General features: G+C 42.6%; 1 protein-coding gene across 4 annotated transcripts in view; it reads right to left on the bottom strand.

Moving 5' to 3' along the window:
- FOCAD (focadhesin) overlaps nucleotides 1–25,856 on the bottom strand; it is a 316,309-nt gene that overhangs the window by 267,767 nt on the left and 22,686 nt on the right. The window contains exons 2-4 of one of the 4 annotated variants that reach the window (XM_040481365.1): nucleotides 16,021–16,119; nucleotides 12,729–12,803; nucleotides 10,250–10,404 (exon numbers count right to left, since the gene is read on the bottom strand). In XM_040481365.1, the coding sequence (XP_040337299.1) occupies nucleotides 10,250–10,404; nucleotides 12,729–12,803; nucleotides 16,021–16,077 (287 nt within the window). In that variant the 5' untranslated portion in view covers nucleotides 16,078–16,119. Of the gene's footprint in view, nucleotides 1–10,174; nucleotides 10,405–12,728; nucleotides 12,804–16,020; nucleotides 16,120–25,856 lie in introns of those variants that run through there. The other 3 variants (XM_040481366.1, XM_040481368.1, XM_040481367.1) reach the window with 3 other exon arrangements.

The raw sequence follows: 25,856 nt of genomic DNA, 5'->3' as shown, positions 1-25,856 counted from the left end.
ATTAAGGGGCGCCTGGGTGGCTCAGTCAGGTAAGTGTCCAACTGTTGATTTGGGCTCAGGTCATGATCTCACGGTTCATGAAATGGAGCCCCACGTGGGATTCTGCACAGACAGCACGGAGCCTGCTTGGAATTCTCTCTCCCTCTCTCTCTGCAACCCCTCCCTTTCTCTCTCACACTCTGCCCTTCCCCAGAAGGGAGGCTGGTGGGTTTTGTTGGAGTTGTTTGTTTGTTTGTTTGTTTCTTTTTTAATACATCTTAATCCATGTAACTGCAACATTAAAACCAACTTAAGGGGCGCCTGGGTGGCGCAGTCGGTTGAGCGTCCGACTTCAGCCAGGTCACGATCTCGCGGTCCGTGAGTTCGAGCCCCGCCTCAGGCTCTGGGCTGATGGCTCAGAGCCTGGAGCCTGTTTCCGATTCTGTGTCTCCCTCTCTCTCTGCCCCTCCCCCGTTCATGCTCTGTCTCTCTCTATCCCAAAAATAAATAAACATTGAAAAAAAAATTTTTTTTTTTAAAATAAAAAAAAAAACAAAACCAACTTAAGATTCCTGATAGAATAAGTTAAAGTAAGGGGCGCCTGGGTGGCTTGGGCAGCTCAGTTGCTTAAGTGTCTGACTTCAACTCAGGTCATGATCTTGTGGTCCGTGGGTTCGAGCCCCACATCAGGCTCTGTGCTGACAGCTCAGGGCCTGGAGCCTGTTTTGGATTCTTTCTGCCCCTCCCCTGCTCTCTCTCTCAAAAATAACATCAAAATTAAAAAAAAAAAATTACACACACACACACGTATATCCAGCTATACTGATGACAGTACTGTTGTTTTTTAAAAGGAAATATACAGAAGAAATTATATAGTGTCCGGGATTTCCTTCCAAGCATGGCAGGGGGTTGGTTATGGAGGGAGCAGGATGTTTTAAGAGGCTGTTGGGATGAGTGACAGAACATGAGGGTTCATAATACTGTTCTACCTATTTTTGAAATCGTCTATTAAAAAAGTTTTTAGAGTCAGAGGAAAAGTTCTTCTTTCTAACACCAACTTCGTCCAAAATTTTCTTGGTAACTTTTTGGGTCACACTGTAAGCTAGTTTCCTTCCCTCCCTCCCCACTGGCCATCAAGGCAGTGGTTGGTTCTACCATTGCTACTGTTTGGAGAGCTAATATATCATTTCAAATGAATATTCCAGAGGATGATGATAACGGAAAAGATGGTGGCATCTCACCATCACAATAACACAATTATGTTAGCTTTGACAATGATTCTCTATTGACTCAGTGTTTCCTGTCTCTATCCCTGTCAGAGCAATTACCGATCTAACATCAGTCACTCATACTTAAGCACAGCTGAGCTGAGGGGCTGAAAGGTACCTATTTCCAACGTCATGGCTTTCCCTCAATTCAGTTCTGCTGCAGAAGAGTCCTCGGAAATAGTGTTCCAGTCCCCTCTGTTTGGGGAATTGCCACTCCTTCCCCGTTCGTGTGGTTACTGTATATGGAACCTAGTACACATATGTTCACATAATGAAGACACACAGCCTGCTGAAGGTTAAACTGTGTCTCCCAGAAGGACACATTCAAGTCCTATCCCCTGGTACCTGTGAATGTGACTATATTTGGAAACAGGGTCTCCGCAGATATAATCAAGATCCGGCGATCAGATGATTCTGGGTGGGCCTTAAATTCAATGGTTGGTGTCCTTTTAAGAAAAAGGAGAGGGAGAGCAGAGATAGGAGAGACAGACACACGGAGGAGGAGGTCTTAAAAAGACAGAGGCAGAGACTGGAGTTATACAGCCACCGGCCGAGGAACGCCAAAGGTTGCAACAGCCACCAGAAGCTAAGAGAGAGAAAGGGAACACATACTCCCAGCCTCCAGAAGGACCCAATCCTGCAGACTCCCTTGCTTTGGGACTTCCGGCCTCCAGAATTGTGAAATGACACATTTACGTTACTTAAAGCCACCAAGTTTGTGGTCCTTTGTAACAGCGGCCTTAGGAAACTAATATATAGCCCCCGGCAGACCTGACTGGTCCAGAGGGAACATCTCATGCACACTGGTCCTTGGAAATCTGTAACTGTGGCCAACCTCAGTCTGGCTGCCTCTTATACGTAAGAAATATTAACCCAGGAGCAGGTTGTGCCCTGTAGATTAGAGGCAGAGAAACTCGGTCTGCAGTAAAGGGGGAGAAACACACAGCCTGTATTCAATTCACTTTGAGGCTTGGCTGCATCCCTGTTCTTGGGTCTTATGGGACACTCTTTTACTAAAAAAAAAAAAAAAAAAAAAAAAAAAAAGATAAAAGTCACCCTTTTATGCTCAAATTAGTCCAAGTGGTTTTCTGTAACTTGTAGCCCAAAGAGTCCTAACATACTCAGTAACCTGCTTCTAAAAGTCCTTCAGTAAAGGCCAGCTGGATCAAGCTCTTCCTTGGGAAGGTGCCAGAAAAAGCTGAATTGACTCAAGAACCCTCTAAGCAAGAGCAACAGAAACTTCTGGCCTGAGCTACAAGCACAGTGGTAAGAGGCAACGCACAAGAGGAACCTCAATTTTCAATGGCATGAGAGCCAAGACCCAGATCCTATAATGAGAGGGGTGTGTGGGTCAGCAATGGTGCTGAGTATTACAAAGAAATAAATAAGACAGAAAGGAAAACATTTTTGGTCAAGCTGTACAAACTATAGTAATTAAAACCACCCGCGAAAATTGCTTCTCTCTAGGTAAATATCTCTCTAGATAAACACAGCCCAATTACTAGTGTGCATATGAATAGCATACATCAGGTTTCCTCTGTTTGGGGTTGATTTGATTACAACATTAAACACTTCTCATGTGTGCTCAGTCGCCTTTGGGAAATACCTCAAGTACGCTTGGTTCTTTGCTTTTGAAATATTCCAAATACGAGGTACAAGGAAGTAGCCATACTAATTTTTTGACCAGGGATGAGAATAACAAGGGTCTGGGTCGAAACGAATGGCCCAAATTATCTCTGAAGGGGGCATCCGTGAGCACATCGGGAACAAATGGTACACATGTGGCCAAGTCCCTTTTTTTAACCAGAAAGGATAATTGGTCAGCCTTAAGCACAGTAAGTCACCAGCAAATAAGAGAACGCTAAACATTAGATTAACGATCAAATCATTTTCTAAATTCGTTACAAAATTATATGAGAAAAGAGAGACAGAGAGAGAGAGAGAGAGACAAAGAAGACCAGGAAGAAAGGAAGGAAATCAAAAACAGTTCTGGGGAACCCATGCTTGAATAAATAGCAAAAAAAAAAGAAAAAGTAAGAATATAATGCTATTGACTTTTTGCTCGGGGAACTCATTTGTCTTCTCAGTACCAGAAAACAGCCTGATTCCTTATGAAGCCTTTTCCCACTATAAAAGTAACATGTGTTACAGTAGTTGCTTTTCTTAAATCACCTAGAAACATCTTAGCACAAACATATGACTCTTACAATGGAAGATTTGTGACAAAGCCTTCAACCAGATCAAGGAACTTGAAAAGAAATAGGGCAGAATGTCCTACATGAGAAAAGTAACTGGAATCACTTTTCTGGTTACGAGCTGCAAGCTGAGAGAGGTTTGGGGATTTTAGGGAAAGAAAAAGGATTGGAAAGAAGAAAAGGAAAACATCTGGAAACAAGCTGAGCTGCTCACAGGAATATTTAAGGGACAAGATGGGGAAACAGACATGGTCTAGTGATTCTGTCACTCTCAGATAAGAGCTAAATGAGCAATGATATCCATGGAGATATAACCCTGAAACCATCTCAAATTCAAGAGAAATACTCTGATGCCCCAACTACAGATGAAAGCACAGATGACTGTACCCCTTAAGCCCTGGGGAACCTCATAAAGTCCTCCTTCCTTGTTTCTTCTTCTCCTGCCAAATAAAATAAAAACAAAGACGCTAAATAGTACGGAAACGCTTCAATAACACAAGAGATGAATACCGTGTGTCCTCAGTTGCTAGCTATTTCCTACAAAAGCACAAGACAATTAAGTTTCCCAAGGAACAGAGTCATCAATAAAAGAGAAGACCCTGAGAGACAAGAATTTCTCTCATTAAATTACCCTCAATACTCCCAATAGTTCTCAGAATCATTTCTAACCAATTTGGACCTTCATCAATCCATGATCACAGACTCACTGAATCCATCACCTTTACTCAGGACCACCGTGGGCATTTTTAATATTCTATGCAAGATTTCACTGAAAAAGTAGACTTTGCTTTCGGGATCTCAGAAAACAGACTTTCATCTCTCATACCTTAGCACACTTTATTTTCCCGAAATGCATAAACTGCAGGTGTCTGCCCATTTAAAAGCACAAAAGACACATAAATCAAAGGCTAGCCTAGTTTATCTAGAGCATAACCATCCTACCAAACACGTTTTTAAAAGAAGGAAGGGGTTGGGGAAGCAGTTGAACTGAAATTACGGGCTGTCGTGACATCTCAATATCAAAAACTGAATACCTGGTTCCACAGGAGAATACAGTTTTTATGCACAGTCCCGTTACTAAGCAACTATGACAATGGCTGCATGAGCTTTCTAGAAGCGAGTGCAGTTAAGGGAGGAAGGGAGGGACCTAAGAACAGAAAAATGGAAAAACTCCTTGCTTTGAGAATCTTTATCTCAGGATAAATTCAATGTAAAAACAAAAACAAACAAACCCTAAAACAATCGAAACTGAAAACAAGCAGTGCCTTAAGAGACAAGAAAAGCACACGCTACCATGTATCATTCACTTTAATTTCAGTTTTGTTTAATTTCAAAATTCACATCTAACTGGTGATAATGATTTCCTTACTACGCTTCCTTTGTGGTCCCCCTTCTTTCCTTCACCCTCACTAGGGAATAATTTTTTTTTTCCAAATTTCCTTACTGATTAAAAGAACATTTTAGACCTCTTAAATCCATTTCTTTGTTTACAGAAGCTATAAAAACTAGTTTAGTTTACAAGTGTTTCATGTTGCCTCAGCTTTGAACCGAGAACACTCTTAGACATCAAACTATTCCTTTGAAGGAAACAGTCTCTCAAATAGAGCCAGACACTTTGCCAGCCACTCCCTAAAATTTAGACAACCAGAGTTTGACAAACGTCAAGTCTTTTTCAAAGTTAGACTATACAATGGAGCAGGCTCTAGACCAATGTTTCTCAAATTGCAGGTTGAATTGGTGGAGGGAGCAGGGAGGGTTTCCATACATGTTCCAAGAGAATTTTACAGACTAGTCTCGCAAAGGGCCCAGGAGCAGGTTAGAAGGCGGGGAGCGATGACCTCACTGACTTTTCCTTCCATCTTTCCTTGCAGATTTCAACATTCACTGCAATGCTGAGAAAGCTCCAGAAGCTACATTCTCTAAAATATCTATTCGATAGAAGGCTGCTTCTTACTCTGCCCCACTTACTCCTTCTCTCAATCTCTCTCTCCGTTCCTAAAGGCAGCCAGCCTAGCTAGTAGGCAAAAAGAAAAGAGAACATTGTACAATTATTGTTCTACATCAAAGCTGAGCAATTACTGAGGGGCACTGTTCCCAGGGTGCCTCTATGTTCTGACAAACCTCTATTTAAGAAGAGAAATCCAGAAACAAGTAGACAGTTAAATACCGGAAACGGAAGATCCAAAATGTCTCAGCCAAGAAGCACAGGGAAATGACAAAGTCATTCCTGCTTTGAGATCCCAAAGATAAAGATGGTGGCGTTTTTTAGGTTTGGGTATGTTTGTTTGTTTGTTATTTCCAGTTTTGTACTGTTGTGGTCAGTAAAGACGCAGGACAGGATTTTAATCTTTCATTCACTGCGATTTATTTTGTGGCCTAACATGGCATCTACTCAGGAAAATGTTCCATGTGCACTTGAAAAGAATGTGTATTCCACGGTTTTTGGATGGAATGTTCTAGATACATCCGTTAGGTCCGTTTGGTCCAATGTGTCATTTAAAACCACTGTCTCCCTTGTTGATTTTCTGTCTGGACGACCTGTCCAATGTTATAAGTGGGGCGTTACAGTCCTTTATGTCTATTAATAGTTGCTTTATATATTTAGGTGCTGCCGTGTTGGGTGCATAAATATTTATAATTGTTACATCCTCCTGCTGGATTGTCTCCTTTATCATTATATAGTGTTCGTCTCTGTTTCTCGTTATAGTCTTTATTTTGAAGTCTATTTTGTGCCATATAAGTACCAGTGCCCCAGTTTTCTTTTGCTTCCATTTGCACAGCAAAAAGATGGTTTTCTGTGTCAGAAAATTCCTGGAACAGCATTTGAAGGCAGAGGCTGTTTCGGTCTCCTGTTTTTAATTAAATTAAATTTAATTTCTTAAATTTGCTTCCCATTTTGTTGTTTTTTTTTCTTAAGACATAAACAATGCAAAGTATAGTCTTTGTAATCACTACAAACCACAAAGCTCTGCTACTTGAAATAAATGAAAAAATTCTTGAAAAACAATTATTATCTCTACTGGCAACAATGAAAAAAAAATAGCACTTATATAATACATTTCATCACCAAATTGATTCCAAAATTAAATCGGTTAGCTTCAGGGTCTACCCTGTTCACTTCTCTTTGTGGCTGATAAGTTAGACAGGAACATTCTCAGATAAGAAACTTTGAAGAAAAAAAATGTTTCCCCAGGATCTTTCAATTGTTAAGATTCCTAAATTTGCTTACTGTAAAATGCAAGGCTTTCTTCCATATCTTGACCCTATTTCCCAAGACCCTTGAAAACTAATGGACACCTTTATGTATAAGATTACTCACTGAAGCATTGCCTGTAATTGCAAAAATAATAATAATAATAATTGACAACAATGGGAAATTGGTAAATTATGGCACATGCATACAATGGAATACTATGCAGCTGGAAAAATTAGAAAGCACTTTATTTTTGTTAAAGAATCATCTCCAGGGGCACCTGGGTGGCTCAGTCGGTTAAGCGGCCAACTTTGGTACAGGTCATGATCTTGCAGTTCGTGAGTTCAAGCCCTGCACTGGGCTCTGTGCTGACAGCTCAGAGCCTGGAGCCTGCTTCGGATTCTGTGTCTCCCTCTCCCTCTGCCCCTATCCCACTCGCACTCTGTCTCTCTTAAAAATGAATAAACATTAAAAAAAAAAAAATGATCTCCAGGGGCACCTGGCTGGCTCAATCAGTAAAGCATGCAACTCTTGATCTCAGGGTTGTAAGTTCAAGCCCCATGCTGGGTGAAGAGATCACTTATAAACATAATCTTAATAGAAAAAAAAAAAAAGGTATAATCTAACCTGCTCTAATTCTCCCTTATGTAAACAGAGACATCACTGTGGCCCCTTAGCTGCTAGTAACTTACTTTTGAATATAAACAGTACAACTACACAGTGCAAGCAGATTTTATGTTTATGAATTTTAAGGCTCTTGAAAACTACTTAGGGGGAAACAAATACCATTACCTGCATCTGAAAAAAAGCATAAGGCAAAATCTATGTGGCTTAAGATCAACCAGTAAGTTAAAAGAGAGACACATTAAAACTTAAAAAAAAATTCCTGATGTTTTATTTATTTTTGAGAGAGTGCAAGCAAGGGAGGAGCAGAGAGAGAGGAAGACAGAGGACCAGAAGCGGGCTCTGTGCTGAGAGCAGAGAGCCCAACGTGGGGCTTGAACTCACAAACCGGGAGAACATGACCTGAGCCCAAGTCGAATGCTCAACCGACTGAGCCACCCAGGTACCCCAAAACTTGACGTTTTAAAAGTCTCCTCAAAACTCCTTTTTTAGGGGCACCTGGGGGGGTCAGTCGGTTGAGCATCTCACTTCAGCTCAGGTCATGATCTCACACTCCGTGAGTTCGAGCCCCGCATCGGGCTCTGTGCTGACAGCTCAGAGCCTGGAGCCTGCTTCCGATTCTGTGTCTCCCTCTCTCTCTGCCCCTCCCCTGCTCATGCTCTCTCTCTGTCTTAAAAATAAACAAAAACATTAAAAAAAGTTTTTTAACTCCTTTTTGAAGGGTATGTGTAGGTGCGCGTGTGTGAGCATTCACACGAGGAAAAAGATAGAAAATCATTACATTTTTAGCCACGATCAAATCCTTACTTATTCAGAAATATACGATCATCTAATAACTGTCAAAAAATGTGCTAAGCATAAAAATACAGGTTTAAAAATATATATACTACGAAAGAACAAGTAGCCCAGCTGGGAAGAGAGAAGGTATCTAGGCAGGAGAAGGGACGCCTGGACTGAGCCTTGAGGCATGAAGGGCATGATATCCGAAGGAAAACGGGAAGAAACCTTCCCATTCATGCAGAAGCTCAAGAACAGGGAGTAGGGAAGGCCTGTGTGTGGCCGGAGAGGAGTGCTCGTGGCAGGACACGCAGGCTGAACAGAAGGCTGGGCCCTAGTTTGGGCAAGGGCATGCAGAGCACTCGGAAGAGTTTGGACTTCGAACTACAGGCGGCACGCTATAAAGAAAAAGAAAGAAGGAAAGATAAAGAAGGAAAAATCCAGGTTCCAAAAAGATACCAAGAGAGGATCTAAGGGAACAAAATAAGATTTGTGAAGCAAAGTTAAAGGGCCAGAGGTTACTCAGCCTTCACATCGGAGGACAACAGGGAGAACAAGCAGCCCCACAGAGAGGGAGGGGAGAGGCTGGGTAAGAACTAAGAGAAGGGAGCAGACGCCCCAGTGATTCAAAGTAGGCAAAACTGAAGACATCCAGATGAAGATCATTTCTTGAGGCAAAGAGGGGCATCTCATTTTCAGGGAATGTGCCACGAGAGACGCTCACTTCCATGATGTGGTTCCCACACGGTCCTGTTTGACCACCTCAGAACGCTGTATGCCCCTTTCAATACTTTCAACTCCATTATTGTCAGTCTATAAATATACAGTCACACTAGGGGCACCTGGGTGGCTCAGTCAGCTAAGCATCTGACTCTTGACTTCGGCTCTGGTCATGATCTCACGGGGCATGAGTTCAAGTCCCGGGCCAGGCTCTGCGGCTAACGGCGTGGAGCCTGGTTGGGATTCTCTCTCCCCGCTCTCTCCACTCCTCCCCTGCTTGCACCTGTGCATGTGCTGGTGCACACGTTGGGGCTCTCTCTCGCTCGCTCTCTCTCCCAAAATAAATAAATAAACTTAAAAAATAAATAAATAAATACAGTCAGAGCAAAAATTCAAAACACCAAACATGCTTTACTTGAGATAATCAGAGGAAACACGTGTAAATCACAAAATACTTTTTTTAAAAATTCATGCTGTTATTTCTTTTTCAGGTTTTATTTATATTTTTAGTAATCTCTACCCCCGATGTGGGGCTTGAATTCATGACCCCAAGATCAAGAGTTGCATGCTCTTACAACTGAGCCGGCCAGGTGCCCCAGTGCTATTATTTTCTAATTCACGTACTAAAGCCAAAGTCTGACCAAATATTACCAGTAATATATAAACTTTACCACCGTGGGAGTAGTATTGCTTATGGGCAACCTACTTGCTTAATGTAAGTCAAGAATTTGCACTGCACTCAGGAATTATAAACTACTTAGCTATTTTCTTCATTTAAGAAAAAAAAAAAAAAGAGCAGTGACAGGGCACCTGGGTGGCTCAGTCAATTAAGCGTCCAACTTCGGCTTGGGTCATGATCTCACAACCCATGATTTCTTTTTTTTTTTTTAATGTTTTGTTTTGTTTTTTTTTAACGTTTATTTATTTTTGAGACAGAGAGAGAGACAGAGCATGAACGGGGGAGGAGCAGAGACAGAGGGAGACACAGAATCGGAAGCAGGCTCCAGGCTCTGAGCCGTCAGCCCAGAGCCCGACGCGGGGCTCGAACCCACGGGCCGCGAAATCGTGACCTGAGCTGAAGTCGGACGCTCAACCGACTGAGCCACCCAGGTGCCCCTCACAATCCATGATTTCAAGCCTCACACCAGGCTCTCTGCTGTCAGCACAGAGCCCACTTCAGATCCTCTGCCCCCCTCTCTTTATGCCCCTCCCCTGCTCATGCTCTCTCTCTCACAAAAAATAACATTAAAAAAAATTTTTTTAAAGCAATGACACATTTAAGCAGAGCCCTGAAACTTACAGACAGCAACTGACCACAAATTCCACAACTATAGGGTTTAAATCAGCGCCTACGAAATATCAACGGCATGACATTTGAAGGGAAAGAAAATCAACTGGCAAGTAGGGTGAATGTGGACCTTTAATGGCAAATTCGTGAATCTGTTTTCTAAAAATGTAAGTGTTTCGCTGATCAAACGGGAAGGAAAGACGACCTGGTCGACGGAATCAGGTTGAGTATCCCATTGAGCACATAGCTGAACTCTGCGTGATCCTGGGCGACGAGTGCCACCAGAGCCTCGCAGCAGGCCGTTCGAACCACCGCATTATCACCGCAACACTTCTCCCACAGCAAGTTCAAAGCCGGAGTCTGAAATCAAACCAGTGATTAGAAGACACTTGCAAGGAGCGCCAAAAGCATACAGAATCCCCCGCGCCGTTCGTCGAATTTGTTCCCAGCAGGCTACCTTCCCTCGACAAAGACGGTGCTCTTGTCCCACCATTTGTAGAATAAACTCAAGTCAGCTCCCCAGGAGAGATAATGGATGCGTTCGGAGAGAGCAGCTCGCTCTCATCTGGTGCAAACTAAGGCGGCTGCACTCAGCCGTATGACTTGGGGCGAGCAACACGACGAACCCAACAGGAGATCAAAACTAAGACTGGACTCTGACACCGGGCTCTAACCAATCCCTCTGACCAGCCACCATCCATGTCAGTCCAGCAGTTAGTCTGCGCTGCGCTCCAGATCATACCTATGCTTCAAGCCCTACGTGCGGTAACATTTTCAGAACGTGTTTCCGCTCTCCTACCACCAGACTCTACCACCTCCATGCACCCCACCCCGCCCCAACGATGTCCCTGCCCCAACTTACTCGAGTCTAACGTGGGCCCAGAGGGAAGGCAGTGAGGTAAAACAGGATACTCCCAAGTTGCCCCGCCCACAGCGACCAACAGAAGCCGAGAAGACCGCTTTGGTCAGGAAAGAAATGGACTTTTTGCCCCCACACGCTATGAACCTGTCATCTTTGACAGAAAAGCACCAGAAGGGCACAGGAGTCAATGTAAGTGCTTTATTTTGAAAAATCCTATAAAACCAGAGACTCTAGCTTTCACAACTTTCTCAGGAACCCACGACCCAACAACCCCCAGGGGGTTCACTACTCGTGATGAATCCACATTTGAATGTATGATGGGTTAAGCCCATTTAGAGTGACACGCGGTTTGAGGTGTTGTTTTTGTTTTTTAATGTATTTAAAGAACACATAATGAAGTTATTTTTCCTGCCTTTGGACAGAACTTATTAGAAAAGTGTATAATCTGAGAAAAAAAAAATTCAGATCCTCAGCTCCCACAGAATAACTCAAAGAATGAAAATCAACATCATCTTGTGCCCACTTTCCCACTGTGGCTGGCTTTGGGAGCCTTTTCAGTCTTAGGATCCCACTCTAACAGCAGGAAAGAAATATTTATATTTCTTTAATAGTCACAGCAGGAAAGAAATATTTATATTCCATTTCTTTTATTCAGAAGGAAATTTTATTCGCCTGTACAGCCAGTACCAAAGGGTTCTAAATGTCATTACTCCATTAGAAGCCAAAAAAACGAAATCAGTGAATAAAAAACCATCGCCTCAGGTAATACTACGCCCTCATGGAAGTAAGCATTCATTTATTAACAGAAGAGAAAACAGTTAGTTACAGGCATCTGACATTCAATAAATCCTGGCCGTTTAAGTAAAACCACTAGATCATCTCAGAGTACATAATGCGATTATCGGCAGGATTAAGATCAGGGTTCTCAGGAAACCTAATTTGTAGGAGTACACACAAATGCCAGACAAATGCCAATTAGAGAAGTTTGCCTCTATGCTTATTTCGACATGGCAGCGGAAGCTATGGAGAGGGGTAACCTGGAATAGCTGATCAAACGCAAGGTGGCGGGGGGGTGGGGAGAAAGCCACGTGCGAGAAAGGAAATCAACGGATTTCAGTTGTGAGAAACATCGTCCTATTTCCATCACTGGTATTTTCCACGGAGTTTACCTTAGAGCACCTACTTAAGTGGAGTTTCCAACCGTCAGGTCAAAATACACACCAGGTGACCAAAACCCAAGTGCTATATAGCTCGGTATAAGCTCAGCATGGCTTCCTCTCTCAGCATTCCCCTGTCCTATGCATGGTTCAGACATGCATCCTTCAGCTCCAAGTACGGATGCCCGACCTTTCCCACGCAGAACTCCTTTTTGGGCCACCATAAAGTACAAGAAATCGCCCACATCCAAATTGATCCCCTCTATATTCACTTGCTCTGATAAATGAATATAGGGCAAATGAGGCAAATGAGGGCAAAAATATGCCCTCAGAGGTAATCCTACCAGCATTCTCCAAGGCCATGTCTACCCTCATTTCACCCGGGGTTATTTTTCCCTAACAGTCACCAGACTACTCCCCGTGACCCCCCCCCCCCCCCCCCCCCCCCCCACACAATACCCGAGTCTGTCGTAACAAAATTTTTAAATGTCAAGCATTTGGAAGAAAAAAATGGCAAACCAAAAAAAAAAAAAAAAAAAAACCCACCAAGGCAAGGAACGTCTCATTTCTACAGTGACCTGAACTCCGGGAGAAACGAAAGAAGTGCGTATGTGCGGCTGGCAGCAGTATCCACATAGAACTCAAGCACGAGGTTGAATACAGACCTGGTCTGTGGATTGGTGGATCTTTTCTGAAAAACCACTTTCCTTTAGGACGGCAGCAATGAGATGACCCACAGCCTTAAAAATAAATAAATAAATAAATAAATAAATAATCAGTAAATACATTGTGTGAGAGGTTCTCTCCAATTAGTGCCTTTGAAGGTAACTCATATCGATACTAGCTGATAGGAACACGCGTGCGCCAGGCAGGCAAGTCCCATTCGTTTGAGCGCGTGATCTGCGCAAGGCACTGAATTAGGCAATTCTACGGGCATGATTTCTTATCTTCATAACAACTCTCAAGGGAAGCCTTTTGATCCCAATAAGCAGACTACAGTTCACAGATGTTAAGAAAATTGCCAGGTTCTCAGTTCACACTGCTGTCACTTAGTATTAAAAGGTCACGCGAGGTCGCTTAAACCAGGAGACAAACGAGAAACTTCACAGCTTTTGAAATCATTTTTGCATCTACATGAAATCCATCGTGCTTCATCATGCCCTTAACGAAGATGGAGAAAACTCCTCCCCCTCTTGATGACCGTGACCCACGCCGCCGATCTGAGCCAACAGGTCTCCCCACCCCCCCCCCCCCCAACCGCAGTCGCCGTTCTCTCCCCCTTAGGCTCCGTGATTTAATTTCTTTCTTATTTTTCTCAGAGGTTTCAGCCCTTTAATAAGCTTTTGGCCTCATGAATCTCTGAAACTTTCCCATATCCTACTTTGGTCAAAAAGCCCGAAATTAAATCTAAGACTTTTATAGGAGGGATGATGACTTAAGTACATAAATATCATTCTTTCCTACCACCGCAACTCCATTGTAGTTCTTTGGCCCCACCCAGCACCGCCGTCTTAGAGCCGGGGGCTGGCAGCAAGGACAGCCACCCTGTGCACAGGCTGGGAAATACCTTTCCAACTCCAGCCAAGTGTTGACCCTGCACTTGGACCAACATATGATACAACTGTGAATCCCTGTCAGCCTTGCACTCAACTTAGGTCTCCGGAAAAGCGCGCAGAAAAACACAGCACCCACTCCTTTGCTTCTCTTCTGTATTTCACACATCGGAAGTCCTTTAAGACCTCAGCGCATGATGGTCTCAGTTTTGCAATATAAATCACTCATTTACATGAATATTAAGTTTAAGATCAATTAACTGTCTCTTACCTCCCAGTGAAAGGAAGAGTAACAAGAACTGAAGACCAGTGAACAGTTTTGGTGCCCATTTACAAAATATACCATATTTCATTGACTGTAACTGGCCATCAACTGCAAGATGCACCATTATTTTATGAACCACTAAGGAAAAAAGGCTGCCAATTAAACCTATGTTATATAATGCTCCTCATAATGTAGAATTGTGATTTTCTATTAACGGAAGAGCCCTTTCAGACTCATTTAGAAAATCGTGGCGAAGTTCACAATTGTGCAAGCCACACCAACTATTAGCAGTAACAACTGCTGCCACGAATTACTAGATGCAACCCATTTTCAAAGACGTTAAAATGTGAAAAGATGTGTGTGAATCAATGAAATATGGTGCTAACACTGAGCAGTGGTTACAAAAGAACAATAAGAAGTATTCACAGAGAACAGGGCACAATTGCAAGACCCAAATAAAATGAATGTGAAACACAACAGAGACCAAAAAAAAAAAAAAAAAAAATAAATAAAAAAAAAAAAAAGCCACCGTTCACATTTAGAAAAGACTAGAAGAATATCAGCTTCCTGACAAACATTCCCCCACTGCCCACCAGGTTCGGCTTCTTCCTCTTGCCTGTCTATGTATCTTTCCAACAAATCAGAGAACAGAGGCTAAATTGATTTTGAAGTAACAAAATTTTAAAGTACAAAGTAGGGATAAATGACCCTATACTGCTACGTAAGTTTTCCATAATAGAATAAAGAGACATCCTCGGTGAAACAATACATGTGCACTTTGCAGTTAATGTAACGGTAACACACACAGGCGGTTCTCGGTTATTTATGCTAATGAAGGGGCTGCAGGCACAGAGAAACAAAAAACTGTGGACGGGATCCTCCACGCCTTCATCTTCCTCTTCATGGTAAGGACCTGTGCTGCACAGGATAGGATTCCAACCCAGTCAGGTAGAAGGGAATCTTGCATAAGGAGTGTTCTACTCCTCATGGAAGGGTTCCCCACTACCCAGCTAAGTCAATTCCCACAGCAGGCATCTCCGGAGTTAAGTGTCGAAAGCAGCCCAGACGCTGGGTGTCTTCCAGTCTTCGGGCAGGCTTCTGCTGGCCCCTTGGCTTCGCTCTCACAAGAAAAAACAGTAAGCTATTATGGTATCTTGACTAACCAGAATGCTTCTGGTTAGGGGAAGGCTGACCAGAAAACCACTTTTGTTTTAGCCCTAATAACTGAAAAGCTCTCTAAAATACATTGTCACCATCCCCTGCCTACGTTAGGACATACATCAAGTTTGTTCCTCCAAGTGACTTACTTACTGAACGTCACTACCTATCAAAATCTCTTATTCTTAATTGCCGTCCAGGGGTAAAATACACCATTTCAAATCTTTATCTCTCATACTCTGTAGATGCATAGCCATTTGCTTCTATTCCCCAAAATTAATTATAGACTAAAATAAATAGATAGATAGATAGATAGATAGATAGATAGATAATATAGATTCAGGGGCCTCCTAGTTAATCCAAGTTTTATTAGGTCTAATAAGAAAAGTATGAAATAAATAGAAGCTGAGATTGGTCAGTTTCAAATATTTACCCTCCTACATCACACGCAAATTTTTATTTTATTCCATTATTTTATTGTTTTAATGTTTACTTTTGAGAGCGAGCGAGCGAGCGAGAGAGAGAGAGAGAGAGAGACGGAGTGTGAGTGGGGGAAGGGCAGAAAGAGAGAGACACAGAATCCGAAGCAGGCTCCAGGCTCCAAGCTGTCAGCACAGAGCCCAAAGCAGGGCTTGAACCCACAAACTGCAAGATCATGACCTGAACCGAAGTCAGACACTCAACCGACTGAACCACCCAGGTGCCCCCTCATTTTCTTTTTTTAACGTAATCTCTACATCCAACGTGGGGTCTGAACTCATGACCCCGCGATCAAGAGTCACGTGCTCCACCAATGGAGTCAGCCAGGCGCCCCTCAGTATAAATTTTCAAATTAACTTACATAAAAGTTAATAAAATAATAATTATCCCTACTTATGGAGTAAAATATTTAATGTTAAAAAGATAAAGTTCTATCAACAATCCACCAGCAAGGTTCAGTTGTTACCATGAAGCAAAAATAATTAAATAAATAAAAATTACCTGTGATTGGATAAGAGAATTTGGAAATTCAAACCTTTTCCTGATATCATCTGACATTTTTTATTCTCTCAGATTCTCTTACAGGTATACATGCAGACTCTGTAATCAAAACAAAAGAATACTTGTTAGTCCAGAAAAGCAGTTCAAAGCAATTACTCCTCACATAACATGAAAGCAATTCGTTTCAAAGACAATGGAAATAAAGCATAGGGCTCCGCAGAGTAATTGTTGCCATACAATCATACCAACGACTTCAGTCCACAAATGCCACGATTATAAGTAAACAATAATGCTCAACCGCTCTTGGTTTTTCCCATTAAAGCTAATCCTGAAACAGATTAATTCGCGCTATGAAAACAAACACACAAACAAAAACTCCAAAAGCGCGAGCCCAAATAACATGACTTTAAAAGCTCAACCACATGTTTAAAATAGAAACTCTTTCATGGATCAAAACTTCCAAGGGAGAAAGACTCGAACCTCCCCAAAACTGTTTAAACTGTACCACAAGCTTTCATTTAAGCACTAATCCAACCGCTAGTGACAAGTGTAATGCCTAAGCGAGCTTTTCGCAGGAAGTATAGAAATGACCCAGAAACTCACACAATGAAACAGATTGCTCGTCTGCTAAAAGAGCAAGCAATTAGCACCAACTTTTAATATTTACATCACACCTCTCATTCCTACTGGGCTGTCAAAAAAAAAAAAGAAAAAAGAAAAAAGAAAGAAGGGAGAGGAGAAGAGAGGAGAGGAGAGAAAAGAAAAAGACAAAATAGTTTTCAAGCATACAAAAAAAGATGCAGGAGGGCAAGGTGGTGAAACTACTGACAGGATTTCCTAAGGATCTCAATTTATCCAGTCCATGCAGCACTAAACCCACCAAATTACACTACTTTGAAAAATAAATTGCTTTAGCTCACCTATTTATTACAATATAACTAAAAATAATAATTAAAAATTTAAAAAAAAAATTTTTAATGCAGGTACTCCAGATTACCTTATAAAAATAACAGGCCATCAAACCCAGCTCTGCTGGTCTCACAAACGTCGGCGCCTTGTGTTGAACCCGTGGCTGTAACTACTTTCGTCCCCTTTTTCCAAGGCTAAATTCTCTGAAGCGATCGTTTATCCTAGCCTTCTTCTTCAACATCTAGGTCCAACTTAACTCCCTTGAATTAGACGTTTCACAGCGCTGAAACAGCTTATTCTCAGACTGCAAATTATGCCCCCGATCAAAATCTATCCATTAGTTTCACTCAGCTCAAAATTTCTTCAACTTCCAGATGTGTCTGTCTCCTCTTTCTTGGAATTTTCTGCTCGTTTGAATTCTGTAAGATATCAGTACAGAATTCCCCAAAGTGTGTCCCTGAGAAATACAGGATATGCCAAGAGGGTAAAAAAAAAAAAAAAAAAAAAAAAAAAAAGGTTTTTGTAGGGGTGCCTGGCTCGGGCGTTTAAGTGAGGGGTTAAGCATCCGACTCAGTTTCAGCTCAGGTTGTGATCTCACAGGTTCATGAGATCGAGCCCCATGTTGGGCTCTGAGCTGACGGTGTGGAGCCCGCCTGGGATTCTCTCTCCCTCTCCCTGCCTCTCCCCGACCTGTACGAACTCTCCCTCTCTCTCAAAATAAATAAATTTTGAAAAGATTTTGTAAGGAACATATATTCCCACCTTGGATTTTCATTCACTCATGTAACAAGTACTTATTAGGTGACTGTCTATTTGGTGTCAGGCACTGATCTGGGTGCTTTGGTGACCACAGGAAACAAAACAGACAAAAATCCCTATACTCACAGAGCTTAGAATATTACAGAAATACTTTCTATTTTAAATATGGCAGTCAGAGAGCACCTGGGTGGTTCAGTGGGTTAAGCCTCCGACTTCAGCTCAGGTCATGATCTCAGGGTTAAGGAGCCCGAGCCCCACGTCGGGCTCTGTGCTGACAGCTCGGAGCCTGGAGCCTGCTTCGGATTCTGTGTGTGTGTCTCTCTCTGCCCCTCCCCTGCTCATGCTCTGTCTTTCTCTCCTTCAAAAATAAATAACATTAAAAAAAATTTTTTTAATTAAAAAAATAAAAAATAAATATGGTAGTCAGGGCCAGTCGCATCTAGAGAGTCTGACATTCGTGAGTAACACATACAGATGTCTGGGGGAAGGGTGTCACAGGCACAGTAAACAGTGAGTGCAAAAGCCCAAGGCCCATCAAGTGCTTAAGGTTCGGTCTAGAAAGAGCAAAGAAAGGAGTCAGGAGTGGATGACGGCAGAAGAGAATGGGAAATCAGAAAGCCAATGAGAAGACAGATCATAAGAGGTCTGGTAGATCACCTGTAGGACAGATGTATCTATCCTGAGTGAAACAGGAAGCTACTACAGGGAAAAAGTGGTTAGATTTTAACAGAATCACTTAAAAGAAGAAATGCTCAGATTCGAGATATAATTGAAGGGAGGGCGATGTGGTTGCGGCTAATGATTGCATGAGAGTATAGAGGAAAGGCTCAGAGATGACTCCAAAGTTTTTGATCTGAGCACCTTTAATTTTAATCTCCATTTCTTTGGGCATTTTATACATTAAACCAAACAATTTAGGGCGCCTGGGTGGCTCAATCATTAAGCATCGGACTTCAGCTCACGTCATGATCTCGCGGTTGGTGAGTTCGAGCCCCGCATCGGGTGAGCACAAGCCCTGCTTTGGGTGAGCCCCATTCTCTCTCTTTCTTTGACCCTTGCTCATTTGCATGCTCTCTCTCTCTCTCTCTCTCTCTCTCTCCCCCTCTCTTTACCCTTCATGGGATTCTCTCTCTCCTCTCGCTCTCTCTCTGCTCCTCACTCACTTGCACCCTCTCCCTCTCTCAAAAGAAAAAAAAAAAAAAACAAAATTTAGGGCAAAAAATGTATACATCACTTACCATGACATTTTTTTTTACTAAAGGAAAAGATGGAGTCCCCATCAACTGACATAGGGAAACAAGTTTTGTGGGCAAAGACTGGTAGTTTCATTCTGAACAGGTAAGTTTCAGGTGTCTAACAGACATACAAATGGAGATGGTGGGTAGAAAGTTGGATACATGAATCTATAACTGGAGAGACAGATCTTAGTTGAAGATATAAATGATGATGCACATTAATTATAGAATCTCGGAATTTCTAAAGCAAGAAGGCTGATAAACTTTGCTTCGCCCAGAGCTTACCAAACTTATCTGATCATGGCACCCTTTTTGCTAGAAATATCCATTAACAATCTATACAGCCAGCCTTTCTTTCCTGGGATAAACACTGGGAAACTCTGCTCCACGGACTCCTGCTCCTCAGCCCACTGCACTTCTTGTGTCCCATCTTCCTGCTCCCAAGCTCCTTGTGCTCTCTTCCTTCCTGGAAACTCCCAGAGCCCAGTCATGTAGCTAAAATACTTCCCTGCCTTCTCTTACAAAGATAGCAACTGGAAAAAAATAAAATAAAATAAAAATAATAAAAATAATAATAATAATAATAATAATAAAGCCAGAGACGGGCACCTGGGTGGCTCAGTCGGTTGAGTGTCCGACTTTGGCTCAGGTCACGAACTCACGGATCGTGAGTTTGAGCCCTGCGTCGAGCTCTGTGCTGACAGCTCGGAGCCTGGAGCCTGCTTTGGATCCTGTGTCTCCTTCTCTCTCTGTTGCTCCCCCACTTTCTCTCTCTCTCTCAAAAATAAAGCTTAAAAAAAAATTAAAGTAAATAAATAAATAAATAAATAAAGCAAGCAAGCAAGCAAGCAAGCAAGCAAGCAAGCTAGAGACTAGCGAGCTCAAAAAGAAAGTGCATGTTTTACTCACAAAAACATTTATCATGAGGTGCCTTCGTGGTTTCGATGGTTGAGCATCTGATTGTGGCTCAGGTCATGATCTCATGGTTTGTGAGTTCAAGCCCCGCATCAGGCTCTCTGCTGTCAGCACGGAGCCCGCCTCGGATCCTCTGTTTCCTTCTCTCTCTGCCCCTCCCTGCTCTCTCTCTCTCTCTCTCTCTCTCAAAAATAAACGTTGAAAAAAAAAAGTTTACCATTTCAGTCCCACGTTTCTCGGTTTCCCTCTCTCGAGTTTCTTTGCTACCATCCTCTACATCCACTCAATCAGAGTCGGTTTCCTCCCTCCCAGCACCTCACAGCCTGCCTCTCCTTCCCGTTCCTACCCTCCTCGCCTCAGTTCCTCACGCTAGGCTTCCTTCACTAACTGGGTGGTCTCGGGATCTCCACGCACGATTGCATCCCTTATGCTGCTGTCAGATTCACTGTCCTACGACGTGATTTCCATCACATCATTTCCCTGCGAAGAATTCAGAGCGGGGGTCTCACTAGCCTGTCAGACTCAATGCAGATTCGGATTCTGAGCTTTGAACATTTTATTTTTTTTTTCAACGTTTTTATTTATTTTTGGGACAGAGAGAGACAGAGCATGAACGGGGGAGGGGCAGAGAGAGAGGGAGACACAGAATCGGAAACAGGCTCCAGGCTCCGAGCCATCAGCCCAGAGCCCGACGCGGGGCTCGAACTCACGGACCGCGAGATCATGACCTGGCTGAAGTCGGACGCTTAACCGACTGCGCCACCCAGGCGCCCCGGATTCTGAGCTTTGAAGACCTCCATCAACCATTTCTCCTGGTCACCTTCATCCTCCCTGCTGTCTGATTCCGATCTGGCCACAACACTTCTCAAATTAGTCCCACGTGCTCATTCCTAAGGAATTTTCCTTACGCTGTTCTTGCCTGCATAAAATACCCTTCTCTATGTTCCCTCTATTTAAAGATGAAATTTCTTTCATAGCACATCTTTTTCTGTCAAGCCTCTCCCCGGTAGCCACGTCTTATAATAGTCACCTTGTTTTATATTCTTGCAGTATTTGGGCTGACGAACACCATCATGTGATAATTGCATTAGGATTGGAAATATTCTTTTCTAAAGGGTCAGGTAGTGGGGCGCCTGCGTGGCCCAGTTGGTTGAGCGTCCAGCATCAGCTCAGTTCACGATCTCACCGTTTGCGAGTTCAAACCCCGCATCTGTCGCTGTCAGCGCAGAGCCCAGTTCAGACCTTCTGTCTCCCTCTCTCCCTGTCCCTCCTCCACTCACACTCTCACTCTCAAAAATAAAGAAAACATTATAAAGATACATAAATATAAGGGTCAGATAGCAACTACTCACATCTGCCATTGTAGCCGGAAAGCAGCCATATCGACCAGAGTTGTGCTATGATAAAATTTTATTTACAAAAACAGGAGGACAGTGGGCCACAGTTTGCTGACTCCTGGCTTAAATAATGACAATTTTTTTAATTAATTTATAAAATTTACTGACACAATTGCTAAAATTGACATTCAGATTTGGCCCTGTGCTCCCAGGCACAAGTAAATATACAAATAAGGTAACTTACACACCTTTTATTGTGTAAAAGATGGGCAGAGGAAAGTACCTTTTATCAAAGAAAACAATCTTTTTCATACTTCTAACCGCAAGGAAATTTGTCAGATGAGGCTTTATCTGGGGAGTACAGAGTGATGTAATAAGCAACACTGCCAATAATGTAAGCTAAAGGGAATTTTATAGTACTTCTTTCTTAAAGAAAACCCTGGATAAAACCATCGGGATAACACACCATGTGATTCAGCAAAACAGCCCCAGCTAATGGAATCCAAGTGCAGTTTTCTGACGCTCCAACACGGTAGAAAGTACACCTTAGACTCTCCAGAGCAGCAGACGCTTAGAAACGTATCACAGAATAGACTTACCCACGTGTCAACAGTCATAGAGCTAACTAGAAGAAAATGTGTGGTTACCCTCTCTGATCCAGGCCCCGAATGGTGAAATTCCAAAATGCTTTGGGGACCAATGAGCGGCTGGTAAGGCTAATAGATTCTTATGCAGTGAAAAAGCCAACCCTTACAGAAAGAATGACTCTGTGTGCAGGAGGCAGGCCGACAGAGTAAAAGAGGGCCGTTTCATCAAGATTACCTAAGTACAGATGACGAAGAGCTAAAGTTTACAAAAGAAGCCCTAACACTCGTGTGACACGCCAGAGAATGAACACATTTTTAAAATCTATGGCAACGGGATCCTTCCTAATAAACAGCTGCCAGCCATTCTAAAACCCACTACCCAAGCTGCATTATGATTTGATATCATCCTTGATTTGCTATCCTTGGGCTGCAAGCTCCAAGTGTCTTTCATCTGCCAGAGACTTGGATTTCAAGGTTAATCACAACCATGTGGCCTTTCCGGGTATCAGAACATCATATCCTCTTAGGGAATTCCAAAAAACAAGAGTACATAATGCTTGCTTTAGCACTGGTAGTCTAGCTTGGGTCCTACTTTTAATCTCAACTTCCCTTGGGCATTTAATACGTTAAGGAAAACAATTTATATATTACGTCTTACCGGGACACTCTTTACTAAAAGGAAACCACTCACGATATGCTCCATAAACCACATGTGACAAAAAAAGGGTTTGCTTTTAAAAGATTTATCTCCAACCTGTCATTGTGCCTTTTGGCCCTAAATCTAAATCAGAAAGTGAATTTTTAATAAGGCCTTCAAGTTCCAAGTGAATCAAAGCATTTGCTTAACTTAAGCAATTATCACCTGATCTGCCACGGTGTTCCAGCAGCATCAGAAGACTTCTAAGAAAATATATCGATAGGGACACCTGGGTCGGTTGAACATCCAACTGTGGCTCGGGTCATGATCTCACGGTTCGTGAGTTTACGTGTGAGCCCTACATCGGGCTCTGCGCTGACAGCTCGGCACCTGGAGCCTATGTCTCCCTCTCTCTCTGCCCGTCCCTAGCTCGCACTCTGGCTCCCTCTCTCTCTCTCTCAAATAAATATTTTTTTTAAGTATAAAAAAATTAGAAAAGAAATCTATCAACTGCATTCTAGAGGTAATAAAGGAGCAGCAGGTAGACAAAGCGCTTTAGGTGTTCAAGTTTCTCCATAGTTTCTCTAGGATACGAACATATACAGCCATCTATCACGCAAAGGTGTTGAGCGTCCAACTTCAAATGGCATGCACAATCTGGAAAATGAAAGATCTAATTATATTCACACTTGCCACGGGAATCCGGCAGAGGGATTATGTAGGGTGGTTGGGAACAGGATGCGGGGGCTGGAGGGATCTGGTGATCACAGAGAAAGACAACTTTGAGCACTCTTCACTACCAAATTCCTTTATGGGAAGGACTCACGGCGGCAATGTAGGTCAAATCAGGGCTACTGAAAGTACACTCCTGAAGCCAGTTTACGTTAGCAGACTGATAAAAATATATACTTCATTCACATTAAAGGGAGCCTGTGCTTCAGAGACGCAAAATCTAGGAGGACTTTCCAAGTCTTTAGCGACTATTCCAACTCTCAGTTATGTATGTATTGTTTCTTTCTCCCTCAAATGAAGCTACAGAACTGTCACCCTGGGGATTTAAACCATATATGTGACGATTTTTTGTTACTCTTAACAGCATAGACAAAAGCTGATGGCACCATCAATATATTTGAGCCGCTCTCACAAGTTTGTCAAGACTGTGGCTCAGGGGTATACTCCAATCCCTCCTAATTGCTTTGCCCTGCTTTTTTTTTTTTTTCAACGTTTATTTATTTTTGGGGGGACAGAGAGAGACAGAGCATGAACGGGGGAGGGGCAGAGAGAGAGGAAGACACAGAATCGGAAACAGGCTCCAGGCTCTGAGCCATCAGCCCAGAACCTGACGCGGGGCTCGAACTCCCGGACCGCGAGATCGTGACCTGGCTGAAGTCGGACGCTTAACCGACTGTGCCACCCAGGTGCCCCTGCCCTGCTTTTTAAAGAAGGAAAAAAAAAAACTGTCTGTACTTTTCACCCTCGCACCTTGCTTTGCAATCCACTATTGAGATCTACTGCCTTCATAGCTTCTCATCTACCACTTGTTGGTCCCTAACTGCTTTTACACATGCTGTCTAGAATCTGGCCTTGGGATTGTATTTTGTCACCCAGTATTAAACCCTCATACTTCCTAGAGAGTCAACCCTAGCTTCAGCTCTTGCTTCAAAAGCTTTGAAATCCAACTGCCACCTGCCGCCTCAAATCAACAGGACAGAGCACCTGCGTGGCTCAGTCAGTTAAGCATCCAACTCTTGATTTCAGCTCAGGTCACGATCTCACGGTTCGTGAGTTCAAGCCCCACATCGGGCTCTGGGCTGACAGTGAGGCGCCTGCTTGGGATTCTCTCCCTCACCACCTCTCATTGCCTCTCTCTCTCTCTCTCTCTCTCTCTCTCAAAATAAATAAACTTAAAAAAAAAAATAGAAATAAACAGGATGGAAAGAACCCAGATCCCTAAATGACAGCACAGAGCAGAACTATATACCTGAAACTCCAACTATTACATGAGAAAGAAAGAAATCTTCTACTTTGTTTGAACCATCGCATTTGGGGATCTCTTTGTTACAGTAGGTCGTACTTCCTTAATAACACGGTAGACCTGAGACAGCTCCCCTCCTTACTTCTTTTTCCCCAGAGAAATGAAGAAACTGAACATCAAAGAGGTTAAGCGACTTGCCAAAAAGGCTGATCAGGCTGGCGATTCAGGTGAGAAGGGAGGGCGGGTGCTCCCTTTGTGGCTCAGTGCATCCCTGGACCATCAGTACCACGAGGCATGACCGGCACGTTCCGGTCATGGCTGCATGAGGCCCCAGGAATTTCAGGGTCTGTAATTCAAGTGCCGAGCAAATGTAGGTGGCTACGGCTTCTGATGATCTCACCGGTTACAATTTATGAAAATACATCAAACAGCAATCAAATCCCTGCCTTTACAATTTAGTTCTTTCTCCGTTTATATCACATGCTACTTACTCACAGATTTTGAAGTGAGAGTCTAAAATAAGACCAAAGGCAGGAAATTCCAAGTTAGAACTGATTGCCGTCCAGGAGAACCAGGCATTAAAGTAAAACACAAAACCACTTCCTTGAAGAATGCCTGATTTTGTTACATTTTCCCTAATTATTCCTGAGTAATCTTTTTTTTTTAAGTGTCATATCTGTGTAGGCATTTATGTGCCAAATATATAAGAGAATAAAGATTAAAAAGTTATTTTTAAAAAACCTAAAGATTTTTTTTTTTTTTTAATCTAAAGGCTTGGGGCGCCTGGGTGGCTCAGTCAGTTAGTTAAGCATCGGCTTCGGCTCAGGTCATCTCACAGTCTGCAAGTTCGAGCCCCACGTCGGGTTCTGTGCTGACAGCTCAGAGCCTCGAGCCTGCTTCCAACTCTGTGTCTCCCTCTCTCTCTCTGCCCCTCCCCCACTCACACTCTTTTCTCTCTCTCTCTCTCTCTCAAAAATAATAAATAAACATTTAAAAAAATTTAATCTAAAGGCTTCTCGGCCTTTTGGCTAAGATCAAATGTAAAAAATCTAAAGATATACTTACCTAGAATTTTTACAGTATCCAATCTAAGCCTTCAAAGTCTTCAAATTAGCTCTTTTATGAGATGATTTTTTCTATTACAATTTTGAAATTTTTTGCTCCACCAAAAGAATACTCAAATTGCTCAGTGCATTTTTGAGATAAATATTTCATGTTGATACAAAAATCATCTTTACAGTATATTTATGATAAAAACTGATACCCAATCATTTTAAAGATCTTCCAAATAAAGGTCTAATCTGAACAGCTAAAATCTCCACTTTTATAATTTTACTTCAAATACTATTCAGTTAACTAGAATTTGGTAAAGCACCACAGAATATATTTTCTAAGTATTTTACTTGTATTTCCTCCCCTCAAAAATGACTCTGTGGGGTGCCTGGCCAGCTCAGTCAGAAAAGCAGGAGACTCTTGATTTCA

Source organism: Herpailurus yagouaroundi, unplaced genomic scaffold (genome assembly GCF_014898765.1).
Source record: "Herpailurus yagouaroundi ecotype Mexico unplaced genomic scaffold, PumYag 160, whole genome shotgun sequence".
NCBI classification, from domain to species: Eukaryota; Metazoa; Chordata; class Mammalia; order Carnivora; family Felidae; genus Herpailurus; species Herpailurus yagouaroundi.
The sequence above is the reverse complement of the archived record's forward strand: the minus strand, read 5'-3'. Positions and strand labels throughout refer to the sequence as shown.